General features: G+C 54.3%; 3 protein-coding genes; 1 reads left to right on the top strand and 2 right to left on the bottom strand.

Moving 5' to 3' along the window:
* Positions 1-139: 139 nt before the first annotated feature.
* CHC_T00006925001 (hypothetical protein) lies at positions 140-343 on the bottom strand. The gene has a single exon (XM_005710206.1). The coding sequence runs from the start codon at positions 341-343 to the stop codon at positions 140-142; it is 204 nt and encodes a 67-aa protein (XP_005710263.1).
* A 443-nt stretch (positions 344-786) lies between these two features.
* CHC_T00009291001 (Sel1-repeat containing protein) lies at positions 787-2,332 on the bottom strand. XM_005710205.1 is given in 2 exon segments: positions 787-1,255; positions 1,256-2,332. 1 exon segment carries the CDS (start codon positions 2,330-2,332, stop codon positions 1,256-1,258), a length of 1,077 nt encoding a protein of 358 aa, XP_005710262.1. The 3' UTR covers positions 787-1,255.
* A 19-nt stretch (positions 2,333-2,351) lies between these two features.
* Positions 2,352-2,627, top strand: CHC_T00006924001 (hypothetical protein). The gene has a single exon (XM_005710204.1). It carries the CDS (start codon positions 2,352-2,354, stop codon positions 2,625-2,627), a length of 276 nt encoding a protein of 91 aa, XP_005710261.1.
* The last annotated feature ends 14,871 nt before the right edge of the window (positions 2,628-17,498 follow it).

Here is a 17,498-nt window from a genome sequence, read left to right as displayed (position 1 = left end):
ACCCACAATGCTTTAAGCACTCCAAAATGACTCTTCACAGTGGAAAGGGAAAAAGAGGGAGAGTGCGAAAGGGCCAGAGGGCGAGGGCGGGAGGGGGTTGGGACAGGGAGGGGCACGGAACAAGGAAATGATTCCAAGGTTAGTTTAGAATTGGGGGAGGGCAAAGGCGAGGGCCAGAGCCAGGGCGCAAGACTTGGCACAGAGAGGGCCACGAAAGACGCACTGATTCGAACCTTGCGTTGTAAATGAAGAGAGCATTTTTGCGCAAGCTGTTTGATGAGCCTGGGACGATCGATGCCTTTTGGTTGTGCGCGCAGTCGTTCTGATTTTTCTCTTCGTTCATCTTTCAGGACATTCAGGACGTCTCCCGCGTTTCCAGCATTCCGCAAACGACGAAGTCCCTCAGTATGGCGATCAACACCTCCTTGGATCGCCTTACCCCTTTCCAAAGCTAGTCTGTTGAGCTGTTCAATGAACTCAAGAAAATGTGCGGCGCCATCGGTTTTAGGGCGCCAAAGTCGTCCAGAGAGTCCATGTCGTCCTGCGGGTTAACGAGTGCGCGCGATGGAGACGAGCAGCGCATTCGGCATAGCGCATTGCAAACAATTTGGAACATGGGGTGCCCAAAGACAGCGACCAGCTAGAAAACTGACACGCGTCCTAATTGGAATAGATTTAGCTGCAGCGCTGGAGATGCTCTTACGATGCGCGAGGAAAGCATTTCTCAATGCACGGGCTCAGGGAAGCAGATCACGAGAGAGGCAAGCAGTGCTGGGCGATTATCTGTGACTAAAGCGTATCTAGGTAAGCATTAGAGGGCATATTTCCTCCGTTTCACTCTCCGCTATTAGCACCTTCTGGGATGTGGCAAGGGGTGGCACTATTGCGTGTATCCCACTGTACTGGTATTCTCAATCAGTTCCAATTGCACAGTACTTCTACTGTAAGTATCAAACTCATTTCCTGTGCGAGAGGTATTTGCATGAAAGGCGGCCTACTGTACAGTAGTCTACTGTATGATACTTATTTACACGTGTGCCACGGTTGTTAATTATTCCAGTTGCCTTGGATCCAGCCCCGACTTCTCCACGCAACTATGCAAACGTCCCCTTTTGCACCTGCCACTCTCACTTCATCCATGCTCGTTTCTTCCACGCTCGCTTCTTCTCACTTACCGGGAGTGCCCGCGCGTCTCTGATTCAACCCCCAGCACGTGCTTCCGGACCCGTGAAGGCATTTGATGTTGGGGACGAAATCACCCATGGAGTCGTCTCACGGCCCCGGTCCTGCCACCCAGCCCGCCCCTTTGCAGGACTTCCAGGTTGCGCAGAGCCACTGCGTTGTTCCCGTCTTTCTCAATCGCCATGGTGTACAGCCGTGCCGCCTGCCCTATGTTACGGCGCACCCCGGACGTTCCGTACTGCATTGCGGTTCCGAGATGCGCCATCGCGTCAGCGTTACCGTCTTCCTCAATCGCACTCTCAAGCAGCTTCATAGCCCGCGCATCGTCGTCTGCAACTCCGTCTCCTCCTATCCTCAGTAGATCAGCCAGATTGACCTTAGCGTTACCGCTGCGCGATTTCTCGATCGCACGCTCGTACAGCCCCACAGCACGGACCTCGTCCATTTCGACTCCTTCCGCGCCGTGGTGCAGAAGCAGACCGAGATTCTCCAATGCATGGTCATCATCCCTTCTGTCGATCGCAAGCTCGTACAACTGCACTGCGCGAGCCGCGTTCGTCTCGACCCCCTCCGCGCCCTTCTCCAACAGCAAGCCGAGCGCCACCATCGCGCTGACGTCATTTTTGTCGATCGCGTTTTCGTACAACTCTGCAGCGCGGACTGCATTTGTGTTGACTCCCTCCGCGCCCTTTTCCAGTAGTTTGCCGAGGCTCACCATCGCGGCGATATGACCGTGATCCTCAATCGCCCGCTCGTATAGTTTGGCAGCCCGCGCTTCATCCTTCTCAACTTCGTCGCCTCCTTCTCTCATGAGGTTGCCAAGGTTGTACATCGCGTCAACACACAAGTCTTCTTCGATCGCACGTTCGTACAACTGCACTGCGCGAGCCGCGTTCGTCTCGACCCCCTCCGCGCCCTTCTCCAACAGCAAGCCGAGCGCCACCATCGCGCTGACGTCATTTTTGTCGATCGCGTTTTCATACAACTCTGCAGCGCGGACTGCATTCGTGTTGACTCCCTCCGCGCCCTTTTCCAGTAGTTTGCCGAGGCTCACCATCGCGGCGATATGACCGTGATCCTCAATCGCCCTCTCGTATAGTTTGACAGCTCTTGTCGCATCTTTCTCAACTCCTCCGCCTCCGTCCCTCATGCGGTTGCCGAGGTTGACCATGTCGTGCCCGTCATTGAGTTGCATAGGACTCGCGCGCTTCTCCAGCTCAGCAGCTCTCACAGCTTTTTCGGGCAAGCCCTCCGGCACTGTTTCGGGTAGGTCGGCCATGGCTTTGACAGAGCTTGATTGTCGCCGTCCAGGATTCAAAAACGGCGCAGCCCGAGTAGACAAGCGCCAGGCTAAATATCGCTCGCCACCTGACACACAGGTGCGTCAAATATCGAGTTTGAAGACTACCACACCTTGCTGCCTTGAAGTGTGTTGCTCAGTGTGATGCTAGGATGATCAGCGAGCGGGGATCCAGATGCCGAGGGTGTTGGTTTTGCACAGGCCTAAGTCGGTGATATCTCGGTGATTTCGAAATAAAATGATGCAAAACTCATATGCTATGTCAAAATGCCATACCTGAATGCATAATAATTATTCATTTTTTGAGCTTTGTAACGGTCTTGTGCACGCATCACATGCATTCGTCCCAAAGATGACATCCCTGAGAGCGCATCTGAATGGGAACTGGCAAAACCTCTCAACGCCATTCCCTCGTTTTGTCTTTCCAGGCGACCAAACCCCGAGGTAATACGAATAATGACTTCCTGACTTTGACCATGTACTTTGGATAGGCCTTCTGGCCATGCCACCAGCGCCATCCACACTTCATCAGCATCCCCCAGAACCGCTGTCAACTTACGTTATACGCATTCCACATTCCTCATTATTCGCATTTCCGTGCTGTTGTGTTGCCAGAAAAGCTTCTATCGGCGTCCTTTGCCGCTCCGCATGGTGGGGATCAGATTGAAAACACGCGTATTGAGATATTCCTCTTTGTTTTTCAGGCATCGATCAAAATTTTCTTCTATATGCAATGCCTCATCATTGTACAGTTTCAATCACTGAGCTTTCTATAAGGGGATATAGGGCCCTCCATCCATTTTACGAAGTTAAACTAGCAGTCTGCGATGGAGGTCAGAGTCGCACTTTCCTCATCTCACGGACAATATCCTCCCGATTTTGGAATCGATACGGAACAGTAGAAACCCAAGAAGATGGTGCAAACTACCAACACAATATCGTTTCAGATGCCGTACAGAAAGGAAATGTAAACAAGCTGTTGTTGCCTGGACAGCACAGCGATTCATTTCGACTTGAAATTGGAAATGCCGGGGCCAGAAAGTTTAATTCGAACGTAATCAATAATACTTGGATTGCCTCGCCCTCTCTCTACAAGTTGTGGTATCATTCTTGTTCTGTCTCAACAGAGCTATTTGCTGATTGTTTCAACGAAAGCGGTGTACTACGGTCCTACTGTAGTTTGGATCCCAAGGACGAAATTTTTGGCTCTGTCGGAACATGAGAAAAGAACGAAACTCATATTGAAGGGGGCGCCGCCAACCCCCCTTTTGAATTTAACCTCATTGAGACAGTTATGGACAAGTTTGAAGAAGGAACGAAACGTCTTAAACCGTACTGTAGGTGTGCAGTGTTGCCAATTGGTAAGAAATACGACGTCACGAGTCGTCTTGCGGAAAGTACAACAGAAGGAACATTGCTTATATCATCTCCGCCGGGATGCTTTCCGTTTCAAAATGAAGCTGTGTTGTTCTCTAAAGACCACATCAAGAGCAAGCCACATTTATATCAGTCTATCGGCATCGTCATCTGGTGAAACAGAGAGTACTTGATAAAGCATCCCCCTCCTCTCGATATCCAGGAAATGTACCAGGCATGGGTGGATCACTACTTGTACAATCCCGAAAAGGTCATTATTCATGACACCGGTTTCGAAAAGGTTCCTGTAGAATTACGCCGCAGAGAGTCCCTTCTTGTCAAGTTTGTGAGGGACTTGGAAACCCCACAAAATTGTTGAGGATACACCTGTACACCTCAACTCTTCCTCCCTGGTTCTACGAAGGGAAGACGTAACACGTTATCACTGTACTGTGTTGACAGCGAAGATAGAGTGGATTCGGTATAATCGGACCCGTAGTTAATGACCCTATCTAATAAGTTACAGTGTTGATTCCCTCAATTCAGCAGAATTGAGGCCGATTACCTCACATAATCTGGAACGCACTGAGATGGTATCTGCAGATACAAAGTAGTATAAATTAGGTCTCGTGCAGCAACTCTAAGGAATAAAAATACACAACTTCAACAGGTTTTGGTGCCCAGACGCTACACACATTACTGAACATCTCTGATATCGCACTTCGGGTATCTACCGAGATGGATAACACCCGACAGGAGACCGTGGATACTTCCAGGTACCGCTTCACTCCGCTCAACGCGAACAACTACTTCCTTTGGTCACACAAACTCGAGTTCGTCTTGCGCGCGAAAGGATTATGGCAGATCGTCACAGGGGAAGAACAGATACCCTCTGATGCGACTGACCGCGCGAAATTCGAGCGTAGAAGTGACTTGGCGTTGACCAATATTATCCTTTCTATCGAGAATTCTGTCAGCGCCGCGTTGATCTCCATACGAGACCCGAAGAAGATGTGGGACATTTTGAAAGAAATGAATGCCACAGTGTCAGAGGCAAGAATAGATGTGTACCTGCAACAGTTTCAGAACGCACAAATGTTTCAAGAAGAAAGCATCAGTCTATTTGTGAATCGACTACAGGACCTCGAGAATAAACTGGCTTCCATCGGCCACGTCATACCGGATATGGAGAAGCGCCGCGCACTGCTCAGGGGATTGTCACCACAGTTTGACATCTCTGCTGGTATCATCCGGGCCACTGGTAAATCGTACCATGAGGCAGTAGCTTTTCTCATCTCTGCAGAAGCTGAGAAGTGCGAAGGTCAAGAATGGAAGATTGGTTTTCAGGGCAATGCTGCACTACACGTAAGGAACAACAGCGCACAGTTCACGTTTTGTAGCCGCAGTGGTCATGACAAGACCAAATGCTACTATAATCCCGAAAGCACATCCTACAGACCGCAGCTAGCTGGAAAGCGAGCCAACCGTCGAAAGAACTACCAAATCCGCAGACAGAGTCGTCCACCGCGCAGGTCTCAGAAGCCGAACGAAGACACGAGGCAGAACTAAGCCGCGTATTTTGATGTCTCGTTCATGTCTACTGTAAAATGTTCTCGAACAATTCTGGAAGGAACTTTCAAGGACAAGTGGTACAGTACATAGACTCAGGGGCATCAGCCCACATGTGCAATGATCGGTCAGCGTTTGAAAAACTGAAAACGTATGAAGGACGCAATGTATCAGTCGGCACTGGAAAGCCCGCTGCTGTGCTTGGCTCAGGATCAATTGTCTGCCAAAGTACAGTAGGTGCAGAAACTAAAACGATTCGACTGGAAGACGTGCTCTATGTGCCTTCTCTGGTATGCAACTTACTTTCTGTAAGTCGCATGCGAAAAGCAGAATTGAAAGTGGTGTTCGACACAGATGACAACCAAAACAGAATCTGTCAAGTGACACCCCGGGATGAGTCGAAGGTGTTTGTGCAAGGCTTTGAGCACCAACAAGGGGGGCTGTATGAGGCAACTATATGCCCGGAAAAGACGCACTCTCCGCGTTCACTACTGTCTTCCGATGATTGGCATGCTCGAATGGGGCACATTTCGCAAAGGACGATGGAGAAAACACTCCCAATGGTCAAGGGAGTAGCACTTCAGCAAGTGCAGAAACTCTCACACTGTGAACCGTGCAAGATGGCCAAGTCAACTCGCGTACCTCGACCCTCATCCACCAGTCGAGAACAGACTCAACCCCTCGTGCACATGGACCTTGTGGGACCAATGTCGACGCCTTCACTAGCCGGACACTGGTACTTCATGCTTGTTTACGACGACTGTACCGCCTTTTCTATTGTCAAATTTCTAAGGACTAAGGGTGAGGCTCCCAAAGCCATACAGGACTCTGTAAAAGAGCTCGAACGCAGCCCCGCTTGTAGAGAAAGGAATTTTCGCGTCGCTCGCATTCGGTCTGACAATGCGAAGGAGTTTGCTAGTAGGAAGCTCAACGACTGGTACGAAAAAGAAATCGGGCAGGAGTTCAGTGTCCCTTACTCTCCAGAGTCCAACAGCAAAGCTGAGCGCCTAAACCGAACAGTTATGGACATGGCACGAACTCTCTTAGCCTCCACTGGAAACGTTCCCAAACACGGATGCGCTTGGAGAACGTGTATCACGCAAACTACCTACGTAATCGCGTACACACGTCAGCTTGCAGTATTCCTGATAATACTCCTTACGAGGCCGTGGTTGGAAGAAAGCCTAAACTCGGGCACATTCGCAAATTCGGTTCAGTAGCATATGTTCATATCCCGAAGCCAAGGCGCACCGATAAATTTGCGCCTCGAGCTGAAAAGTGTAGTATAACCCCCCCTGGGGCTTTTTAGTTAGATTAGATCAACAACGGGATCTAGTGCTGTATAGCCCGATGATCTACAGTACTACTGCGCGTGGCCACGTGTACCCCTCGGGTACCGGGCGCACGCGTGCACACAGGCACACGTGTACCGCGCGGGACGGAAGCGCGCGCACACACGTGTACTGTCAGCCACGATGGCTGACAGTATTACAGTACGGTCCGATCTGCACTACAGTAGTCCACTACAGTACTTCGGTACTGTAGTGTTATATATTGTTTTGTATATTAAATATGGAGCGGATCGGGCGGGGTGGAGGAGGACAAGCACGGACTTGTCACCCACCGACCGTCAAGGTCCAACTTCCCCCTTATTCTAAGGTAACGCTCGCTAATTACCTTAGAAGCGGCACCGAGCGCGGGTTGAGGACGCGCGCGGTACGCCCACGAGCCGGCTCCGCCACCGCCCGTCGGTACTGGATCGTTACCCAGTACCGCGCCGGGGCGTCGAGGCGTCGAACCGCTCGGGCGTACCGGCGTCCTCCCCGTTCCCGCTCTACCACGGTACCCGGGCCCGCTGCTCGGTGCCGTTAGCTGGTGTCCCGTTTCACCCCCGTCTCCCGATCGACAAGGGTCTCGGTCGAACTGTGCATACACCCCTATCGCTGGGGGTGTTTATGCTACAAAAAGGGCTTCTACGTTGGCGTGTCCGCAGGTAATGGATACAGGACATTCATTCCCAGTTCGAGGCAAGTCATCGTCACAAGAGATGCACACTTTATAGAGGATGCAACTTGCACACACGTGATGAAGGACAACACGTCCACGCAAGTATTCGAAAGCGCACTAAACGACGAGACCTCGGATACTGAAGTCGAAATACCAACGTCTCCCTCCAACACCACCGACGACATAGGTGCAGACACGGAGGGAAATACTGTACCTGGAACTCCTGGAGAGGTCACATATCATCCCCCGGGACCACGCAGATCCGGGAGAGATACACAACCGACACGTTTCTACAGTCCGCATGATTCGACAATGATGTTTGCGCTTCTTCATCATATGGGAAATGATGGATCTCAAGCACCCCTCTCGTACCACCAGGCAGTACAGTGCAGTGAACGACATGACTGGAAGAAAGCCATGGACGCTGAGTTTGCGCAGCTCGGGAAGCAAACGTGGAAACTGGTTCCGCTTCCAGAGGGAAAGAAACCGGTGAAGTCGAAGTGGGTTTTCATGAACAAAACGGACGCACGTGGCAATGTAAGTCGGAAGCGAGCTCGGCTTGTGGCGAAGGGATTTACCCAGAGGTACGGCATTGACTTTGAAGAGGAATTCTCTCCAGTGGCAAAGTACAGTACAGTTCGATTCATGTTAGCATTTGCGGCACAACAGGACCTCGACTTACTGCAGCTAGACGTCAAAGCCGCATTCCTCAACGGCGAACTGGATGAGGAGATATATCTAGAACAGCCTCCCGGATATGTCAGTTCTAAATTTCCTACTTACGTCTATAGGCTTCTACGTGCCCTATACGGACTGAAACAAGCATCCAGGGCCTAGCACAAGATGATTGACGCCTACCTCATCTCTATTGGAGGAAGGTGCTCAGAAGCGGATAGCACAATGTACATTCTCACTGTAAGAGGAACCACCGTTTTCATACTTGTGTACGTGGACGATATATTGCTGATTAGAAAAGGAATGGAAGTACTCAGAACTGTAGCCCAGCAGATCGGTAGCCGTTTTGAGATCCGCATCGAGCCAAACATCTCCAAGTTTCTCGGCATTGTCATAGAAAGATGCAGAGAAAAGGGGGTTTTAAAACTGCATGCACGTCCCATGGTGGAACATTTGCTTCGGGCATTTGGGATGCAGCAATGCAGGCAAGTCTCCAGTCCCCTACCGCCGAGCATCGACCTCGAGAGGTGCGATCCAATGAGAATCAAGAGCCGTCAACAACGCAGTCCGAGTACTGGAAACTTGTTGGATCGCTACTGTACTTGAGTAACACGACTCGCCCTGACATCTCTTTCGCCACAGGTTACTTGTCAAGATTTTTAGACTACTGTGACGAGCAGCATCTGCAAGCTGCAAAGAGGGTCCTGAGGTACCTCGCGCACACTCGCACTATGGGAGTGCAGTATGTCAAGAGTGATACGGCCGGTCTACATGCATATACGGACTCAGATTTCGCAGCCAACAAGGAAGATCGCAAAAGCGTCAGCGGATTTGCGTTCAAGTTTGGCTGTGGCGCAGTAAGCTGGCGCAGCAAAAAGCAATCGACAACAGCCCAGTCAACCCTAGAGGCCGAATTTATGGCAATGTCGTTTGCAGTGAGAGAGGCCATATGGATGCGGCGCCTTGTACGGGAATGTTTTGAGCAAGAGAAAGCTATACCTCCTACAGTCTTGTTTGGAGACAATGAAGGAGCACTGAACCTAGCATATACGGACACCTCCAGCGAGAAAACAAAACACATCGCTGTCAAATTTTTCCTGTGTAAGGAGAAAGTTGCAGATGGATCCGTTGTACTAAACTACATACCAAGTAAGGAAAATGCTGATTACATCTTTACAAAGTCCTTACCTGTTCAAGAGCACAAGCACTTGGTTCGAATGATGGGCATGCGACAGCACCCTCAAGCGAATCGGCTAAACAGAAGAGTTTCGGATGAGGGGGAGTGTTGAGGATACACCTGTACACCTCAACTCTTCCTCCCTGGTTCTACGAAGGTAAGGCGTAACACGTTATCACTGTACTGTGTTGACAGCGAAGATAGAGTGGATTCGGTATAATCGGACCCGTTTTTAATGACCCTATCTAATAAGTTACAGTGTTGATTCCCTCAATTCAGCAGAATTGAGGCCGATTACCTCACATAATCTGGACCGCACTGAGATGGTATCTGCAGATACAAAGTAGTATAAATTAGGTCTCGTGCAGCAACTCTAAGGAATAAAAATACGTAACTTCAACAAAAGATGAATGAGATTGCGGGATGGGTCGTGAGAAGATTTGCAGGCTCTCCACACTCATTGTACCGACCTAGAAGGTCACGCGATTATCGCGAGAAGAATATCGTTCGAATCCGCGTCCGCGCGCGTCGAAATGGAAGAAGGAACTGCGAACTCGATTCAGACGGAACCGGCGAATATGGAGTCAACCGCGCGCCGCGCCTCTGAGTCAGGCGCGCTGCGCGCCCCCTTCCGCGGCGGCGCCGCAGGTCCTACCGACCGCGAACTGTTGCCTGGGTTTTCAGAAAGACGCGCTCGCGCGATGTATGACAGGATCGCGGAATACATCGAGGACGTCCGAACCTTGCTTCGAATTGGCGTCTCGGACGCGGTATATACGCGCTGTATGGAAGAGCTACGCTCGCTTCGCGAAGGAAGGTTTGACCGCGTCTCCCAATCTTTGGAGAACCTCCGAGCATTAGTCGACCAGCTACAGAGTCGGCTAGCGCTCGTTGAGGATTCGCGTCTCGATTCCCCTGTCGAGGACAGGGAAGGCCGCCCTGAGAGGTCGGCCCCATCAAGACCACGTGACGCACAACCCTTCCCGTCTGCAGAGCAAATACACGCGTTTGCCCATATGGCCGCGGAACTCAACTCAACGTGGAGACGCGCTGGCGAGGTGGAACAGAACCCGACCAACAGGTCTCCTGGAGCCCCTACGAGGGGGCCCGGTGCCACTGTTCCCCTGATCGCGTCAGTCGCGCCGGAGTTTCGACCGACTGGTGCCGGATCCAGTCGGTACGCAGATGGCCCAAGACCACCAATGGACGCTAATGTCGCATCCGAAACCCAAGCCCTCCCGTATGTCGCCGGAGACATACGGGGGATGAGACGCGTACCGTACGCGAACGACCAGGACCGTGGAGGAGCCGCCCGCGGATCAAGAGAACCGATTCTCTCTTTCGATCCTCGCTGGGGCGGCTACCAGCCGGTGGACCTCACCGCGCATCCCGGTCCGGTCGATATCCGAACGCTGCCCGTCACCCCTTTCGGGACGTTGGGACCCGCGGCACCCGACGTCGAGCCCGTCCATACCATGATACAGGAGTTCAGCGATGTCGCGAACTACCGCATGTATCGGTTGGAAAATACGTCGAGGCTCGTTACCTCGGGAGACGCCGGACGGATCGCGAAGTACGTCCAGCGCTGTCGTGGGATTCGTCCCACGATGCGCGGCTTCGACGGCACTGACGCGATTCAGTTACTACCGCTCCTGAACGATATACGTATCACCTTCAACGCGCAACACCTAACCGAAGGTGTTGCCGTCCGCGTCTTTGCGCATTTTCTTGAACGCGATGCGGAAAGATTGTATACGAGTTACACCATGCGCGGACTACGCGCTGGCCAGCTTCACGACGACATAAGCTGGCCTGGTCTCGTCACCAGTTCATCAAACGCTACCTCACGGACGACTTGTTAGGTGAAGCGTATGATACGGTCGCGACCGCGCGACAGCATCCCCACGAGACGGAGAACGCGTACGCGGATCGTTTGGAGTCCGCCGCGTTCCGGGGCACCGCAGTGTTCACGGAACAAACACTCGCGCATTATTTCGTGCGCGGACTAGCCCCGGCGACCCGAGTCGCCGTGGCTGAGACGGTGCCACGACTGCTCGGATCGCAGAAGACAGACCTCTCAAGCATCCGCCGTATAGCGACGGCGAAAGGTACTACATTCCGCGCACGTCGCGGCCTACCCCTGCCGCATCCGAAACTGGCAGGGAGAGCTGGTCGACCATCGAGGTCGAACACGACAAGTTCACCCGCGAAAGCCCTCCATATTGGAGAAGATGAGTGGCAGGCCGACCCTGTCCTCATCGCGCGAGGCATGGAGCAAGGGGGAGGTCGACCTCCCACATCGGCGTCAACGCGGTCGACTGGAAGCTTCGCCACCGCGTTCGCGCATACTCCGCGCCTGCCAAGTGGTACGGACCACAAGGTGCAGGAGCTGGACATTTCGCGTCAAGAGGGGGATCACATATTGGCAAGCGTCCCCAAGTTAACCGAAGAGGAGACGCGTCACGCGGCATCTTTCGCATCCACAGACGGTAGCGCGTACGTCTGTTGGCTATGCCGTACGTACGGACATGCCATGTACGCGTGTCCATTTCTGTCGCCCGAGCAACGGATGTTCACCGCGTACAGGAATTACAAGTACTGGAGACGCGTCCTGGGATGCGCAACCTCCTCCAGCAATGGGCTCGCGAAGACCGATTTCCGCGTCAAAGGTACCCGAGTCGAGCGGGTGCGGGCGCCCGCTTCGCTCTCCGCGGTGGCGGGTACCGTCGTAACGAACTCGACCAACGCCGGAGACGCGACTTCCGCCAGGCGGACACGCGATATCCGCGTCAAGACGGAAGGGGAGACCGGGACCGTTCCCCACTCCCGCCGGGGGTACAGAACGCGATAATGTACCTCCAGGACTGGGCAGAGGATACGCATGCCCTGCCCAGGGGGGGACGCGAAGGAGATCCGGCACCCGCGGCCCCGCAAATTCTACAACGTCCGGACGTGGTCAATCAAGGCCTCGAAGTATCCGAATACTTCGACGAAGCCACGAGACCGAGATGGACCACTCCCGCGCCCCCACTCGTCGTGGGACGCGGAGGCGCGCCAGCTATCGGTAGCGACGCGCTTAGCTCCGATAGCTCCAGTAGCTCAAAAACGCGTAAAGACGGTTACGTTCGCACGGTCCCGTGAGCCGTCTTGTCCATATCCCATCGACCCGTCACCGCGAGCCCGACAAGGGCACGGGGGATATTTACCGATAATATCCCCCACGACCCCACGCGAAGACGCCGAGACTCGCGTGATTCCGGAGCAGGAAATAAGGGACGTCGTGGCTTCCGTATGCCCGACGCCCGAGAAGAAACCCCCAGAGCCCCCGTGGGCTGTAAGCTGCGGGAAGACCGCGAACCACGCAAGGACGCGACTAGTCGTGCGGACGTCAACGAACAACAGACGTCCCGCGACCAAGGAAGAAGGACGCGTAAACGCGGAAAGAGCCGCCGCCGACGCCCCAGGCGAAACGACCTCGCCAATCGGACCGCGCCGAAAGTTGTCGACGGCGTCATCTGCTTGATGACGTCAAAGATATATAATGTCCTCGGCTCGATAGCCACGGAGGACAACGCGTTCAAGCCCCACACTATCGCCGTTGATACGTGCTCGGGATACAATCTGGTGAGGAAGGCCGACCTTCCTCCCGACTGGACGCGTTACGCAATACGCTACGCGCCTCTGCCACGGCTGGCAGGCGCGAATAGCAACCCGCTCAAGCTTAGCGCGGTTGTCCGGCTGGCCGTCCGGCTCAGGAACACGACGTTTCGGGTTCCGTTCGTCGTCGCGGACCAGCTCGGGGTTCACGTTCTCCTTGGGATTGTGTTCATTGACGCGCACGTGCGTCGTATCGATGTCGACGCGCAGAAGCTCGACCTCCGTCAAGGTGGCTCCATTGCCATTGTGGAGGAGAGGGGAGAGCCGTCTCCCCCGACCAAACGACAAGGCCGTCAGATGAGCCGAGCTGACGTACGCGAAGAAGCCCTGCAGGCGATCCGTATTGCCCGCTGGGTTACCATCCCTGCGGTGTCACAAGCTTACGTACTCGTAACGACCGCAGGGAAGGGGCTCGTCTTCTTGGAACCAAAGCCGTCGCTTCAGCACCGCCACGGGGTGAGGTTGACCAACGGCGTAGCCGAGGTCCTACCGCACCAGACCTTCGAGGCCGTCGTCGTGAATTTTTGCGTTGCACAAGGCGGCTACCAAAGCACACCGTTGTTGGCTACGGGAAGCGAATCCCTCTCGCGATCCTGACGCCCAAGCGCCGGGTCGCGGAGGAGATCGCGCACGCGTTGCACCTTACCGACTTGGACGACCAAGTTGGTGAGGTAGGAGCTGGCCGACCCAGCTCTGCCGAAGAGGTGATCGCGAACGCGGAAGCACGATCCGCGTAGTGCCCCCGAAGACGGAGGGTACTGTACGCGTACCAAATAAGGATCCCAAAAATCCCGCAACGGATTGGGAAAAGGGAATGGATTTGTCATACATCACCGATGACAAGTTACGCGGACAATTCCTCGAGATGCTACGCAAGCGCTCGGGCTTGTGGGACGGTACGCTCGGAACGATCCGAGCGACGGAACAACGTATCCCTCTCGAGCCAGGCACGAAGCCCATCCGCTCGATGCCCTATCGGAAAGGGCCCGCGATGCGCGAAATGGTCGCGAAAGAGGTTTACAAGATGCTGAATGCGGGAGTCATCGAACCCGCCAGCACTGAGTGGGCCTCTCCGGTAGTCCTAGTTCCAAAGAAAGACGGAACCTTTCGGTTCTGTGTGGACTACCGGCGCGTGAACGCGAAGACGCTAGCGGATTCGTATCCGCTGCCGCGTATAGACGATTGTATAGATTCGCTGGGCGACGCGGCAGTCTTCACGACGTTAGAATGCAACTCCGGCTACTGGCAGATACCAGTCGCGCCGGAGGACCGCGACAAGACGACGTTCACCACGCACATGGGGACCTTTCGCCACCTACGGATGCCGTTTGGGCTGAAGGGGGCACCGGCCACCTTTCAGCGCGCGCTCGACATCATTCTCTCAGGCGTCCGTTGGCAGATCTGCCTCGTCTATTTGGATGATGTCATCGTCTTTTCGCGTACGCACGAGGAGAACGCAAAACACCTCGACACTGTCTTGAGCTTGTTGGGGAGCGCCGGCATCTCCCTCAAGCTCAAGAAGTGTAGCTTCTTTCAGCCCAAGGTCCATTACCTGGGGCACGTTATATCCCCAGGTAAGCTCAGCGTCGCGGAGACCGCGGCCGACGCATTCGGCACGTTCACGTTCCCGAGGATGCTGACGCAGGTGCGCTCGTTCCTCGGGGCGTGCAACGTCGACCGCCGCTTCGTCAAGGGATTCGCGAAAATTGCGCGTCCGCTGACGGATATGACGCGTAAAGATGCCGACCCGACTTCGACCATCCACCGCGTTGCAACTACACGCGTTCGAAGAGCTCAAGTCGCGGATGATCGCCCCACCTATACTCGCGCTGCCGCGGTATGGAAGACCGTACATGATAGATACGGACGCGAGCGCGTATCAGCTTGGCTGCACGCTGTTGCAGGAGCACGACGGGACCAACGACTGGCGCCCCGCCGGCTACTGGTCGTACTCGCTGAACGTCAGCGAGAGGAACTACAGCGCGACTTAACGCGAGTGTTTCGCCGTAGTGTGGGCCGTCCGCACACTACGGCCGTACGTAGAAGGCATCAAGTTCACCGTCTGTACAGATCATGACGCGTTAAGGTGGCTCATGTCCTTCACCGAAAGTTCCGGAAGACTCACACGTTGGCGGCTACGTCTGGCTGAATACGAATTCACCATTCAGTACCGCCCCGGACGCGTGCATCAGGTTCCGGACGCGTTATCGCGTCTCATCTCGCCGAGGGTCGCCGACGACCCTCGACCAGTCGTCGAGGTGGATGACGACATTCCCACTTTCGACGAGGGCACTGCAGTACGCGACGTTTCGGACGAGCTCGTGGATCACGTCTGCACCGCGAAGTGTGACTACAAGACCGTCCAGGTGCTCGTCACCACGCGGAAGCAAACCGAGACGCAAAGAAGAACGTGTGCTCGAGCACGCGACGAGCCGAGGGGCGACGACGAAGCCCCGGCTCTAGAAGGACCCCACACGATGCGGGAGGAGACCGAAGAGTTTGACGTGACCGATATCGAACGCGTAGAAGGCACCGAAGCCGACGCGTCTGACTCCCAGGTCGCCCCACCGCAAGACGACCTGCCGGCCCCTCTTACGATGGAGGAGATAGCCGACGAGGAACGCGTTGACGACTTCTACCAAACGGTAATGGCAAGACAGTCTGAGTCCAAGGACTCCGCGTTCTTCGAGGACCACCAAGGGGTGCTGAAGCGCAGACACCCCTTCGACCCTGACATCGTACAGGTGGTGGTGCCTCGGACCTTACTAGCTCGCTTGCTGCGGCTCTGCCACAACCCGGCCATCGCAGGACACCCCGGGCAGATCCGCATGTACCAAACGCTCCGTCGCGACAATTATTGGCCACACCTGGCCGCGGACGTCGCATCTACCGTGCGAGGGTGCCGGACCTGCGCGATGAATCGCGTTAAGCTCGGAAACATCTCAACTGATTGAGATTGTTCCCCGCAACGCGTCCGCTGGAGAGTCTCGCGATAGACATCCTGGGACCACTCCCGAAGACCAAGGCAGAGAAACGATTCCTCCTGGTCATAACGGACCGCTTCACGAAGCTCACACAAGTCGTCGCGCTTCGAACCAGTACGGCGTATACGGTCGCGATCGCGTTCTGCGACGCGTGGGTCTTCAAGTATGGCGTGCGGCGTTCGCTATTATCGGACAACGGTCCGCAATTTAACGCGAAGTTCTTTCAGAGTGTGTGCCCCGTCCTGGGGATAACGAACATGTACACCTCCGCGTACAAGCCCCAGACGAACGGGCAGGTTGAACGTTACAATCGCACGATCGCGTCGATGCTTCGTAACTACGTGAACGAACATCAAGATGACTGGGACGTGTACGTGGGACCGTTGACTTACGCGTACAACTCCCACGTACACCGAACCACGCGTACGACACCTCTTGAGCTCGTGCTTAGCAGACCCCCGCCGGAGTTCTCTCTCCGCAGAGCCGACGGGGACGCTCCCCTTCCGGATAAGGGGACGCAGCGGGCAGAGTTCCTCAAGACCCTCGACACGACAAATACAGAAGGCCTACGGAAGCCTGCGTCGGACGTAGGCCCATTACAAACGCGACTTCGATAAACGCGTTCGGAGGATCAACGCGCGCCTCAAGCCCGGCGACTACGCGTATCTCAACCCCACCGACGGGGCAAAGACGTCGAATAAGCTCGCGTCACCGGCCGTTGGTCCATATCGCATCTTGGCCAACGACCGACGCACGATCACGATCGATCGTGATGGGGTGACCGAGCGCGTCTCCGCAGACCGCTGCGTGTATGCGCCTCCCCATACCAGCGCGCCACGCGCAAGTACTACCACCCCGGGTGACCTTGCCAACAAGGTCACCGAGGGCACACAGTACGCCGTCGAACGGCTACTGAAACATCGCGTGATGGGGGACGGAACGACCGACTTCCTCATCAAGTGGGCGTGTAGTGCAATACGCACCTGAAAAGGGGGGTGAAAAGAAAGGAAATATTTGGATATGAAAAGTAGTCCGGGTTGGGGGACACACGTGTGAATAATTGCACAGTTTTAATTTTTAATTATTTTATTTTATTTAGTTAATTAGTTGGCATTAATTTTGCTGACACTAGATTAGATCTAGGATCTAGCGCCGGGAGCTACTGTACTGGCTCCGGCGGGGCGATATATACCTTAGCCCTCTGACCACCAAGTCAGTAAAGGTAACCCGAGTTGCCAGAGTTGAATATCGCCTTGGTCGAAGTCCGTCTTTCCCAAGACGCTCCCTTTTACCACAGATTACGTTATCCTTTGCGCTCGGGGGTTCCTTTTCCTTTTCCTTTATTTCACCTATCCTTTTCTATTTCTATCTCTATTTCTATTCCCTTATCTTGTGTTGGTGCCATCGGCTTTGGTTGCGACCGGACCGGTGTATGTGTCTTGGCCATCGGGCGACACGTGGGTGTAGCACTGCTACTTCTTTGCTAATTCCGACGGAGGCTGTTGCAACGACGTTTCCCTCGAAGGTCCTGTTGTGTATACAGGACAGTGTTGGTTCCATTGGATACAGGTTGCGACCGTTCCGGTGTCGG

This window comes from Chondrus crispus, genomic scaffold (genome assembly GCF_000350225.1).
Source record: "Chondrus crispus Stackhouse genomic scaffold, scaffold_54, whole genome shotgun sequence".
Classification (NCBI taxonomy): domain Eukaryota; phylum Rhodophyta; class Florideophyceae; order Gigartinales; family Gigartinaceae; genus Chondrus; species Chondrus crispus.
This window is presented reverse-complemented; position numbering and strand designations above follow the sequence as displayed.

What these genes read in the sequence shown, in the direction of transcription:
- CHC_T00006925001 (XM_005710206.1), bottom strand. Translation starts at nt 343, where the DNA reads ATGAACGAAGAGAAAAATCAGAACGACTGCGCGCACAACCAAAAGGCA.
- CHC_T00009291001 (XM_005710205.1), bottom strand. Translation starts at nt 2,332, where the DNA reads ATGAGGGACGGAGGCGGAGGAGTTGAGAAAGATGCGACAAGAGCTGTC.
- CHC_T00006924001 (XM_005710204.1), top strand. Translation starts at nt 2,352, where the DNA reads ATGTCGTGCCCGTCATTGAGTTGCATAGGACTCGCGCGCTTCTCCAGC.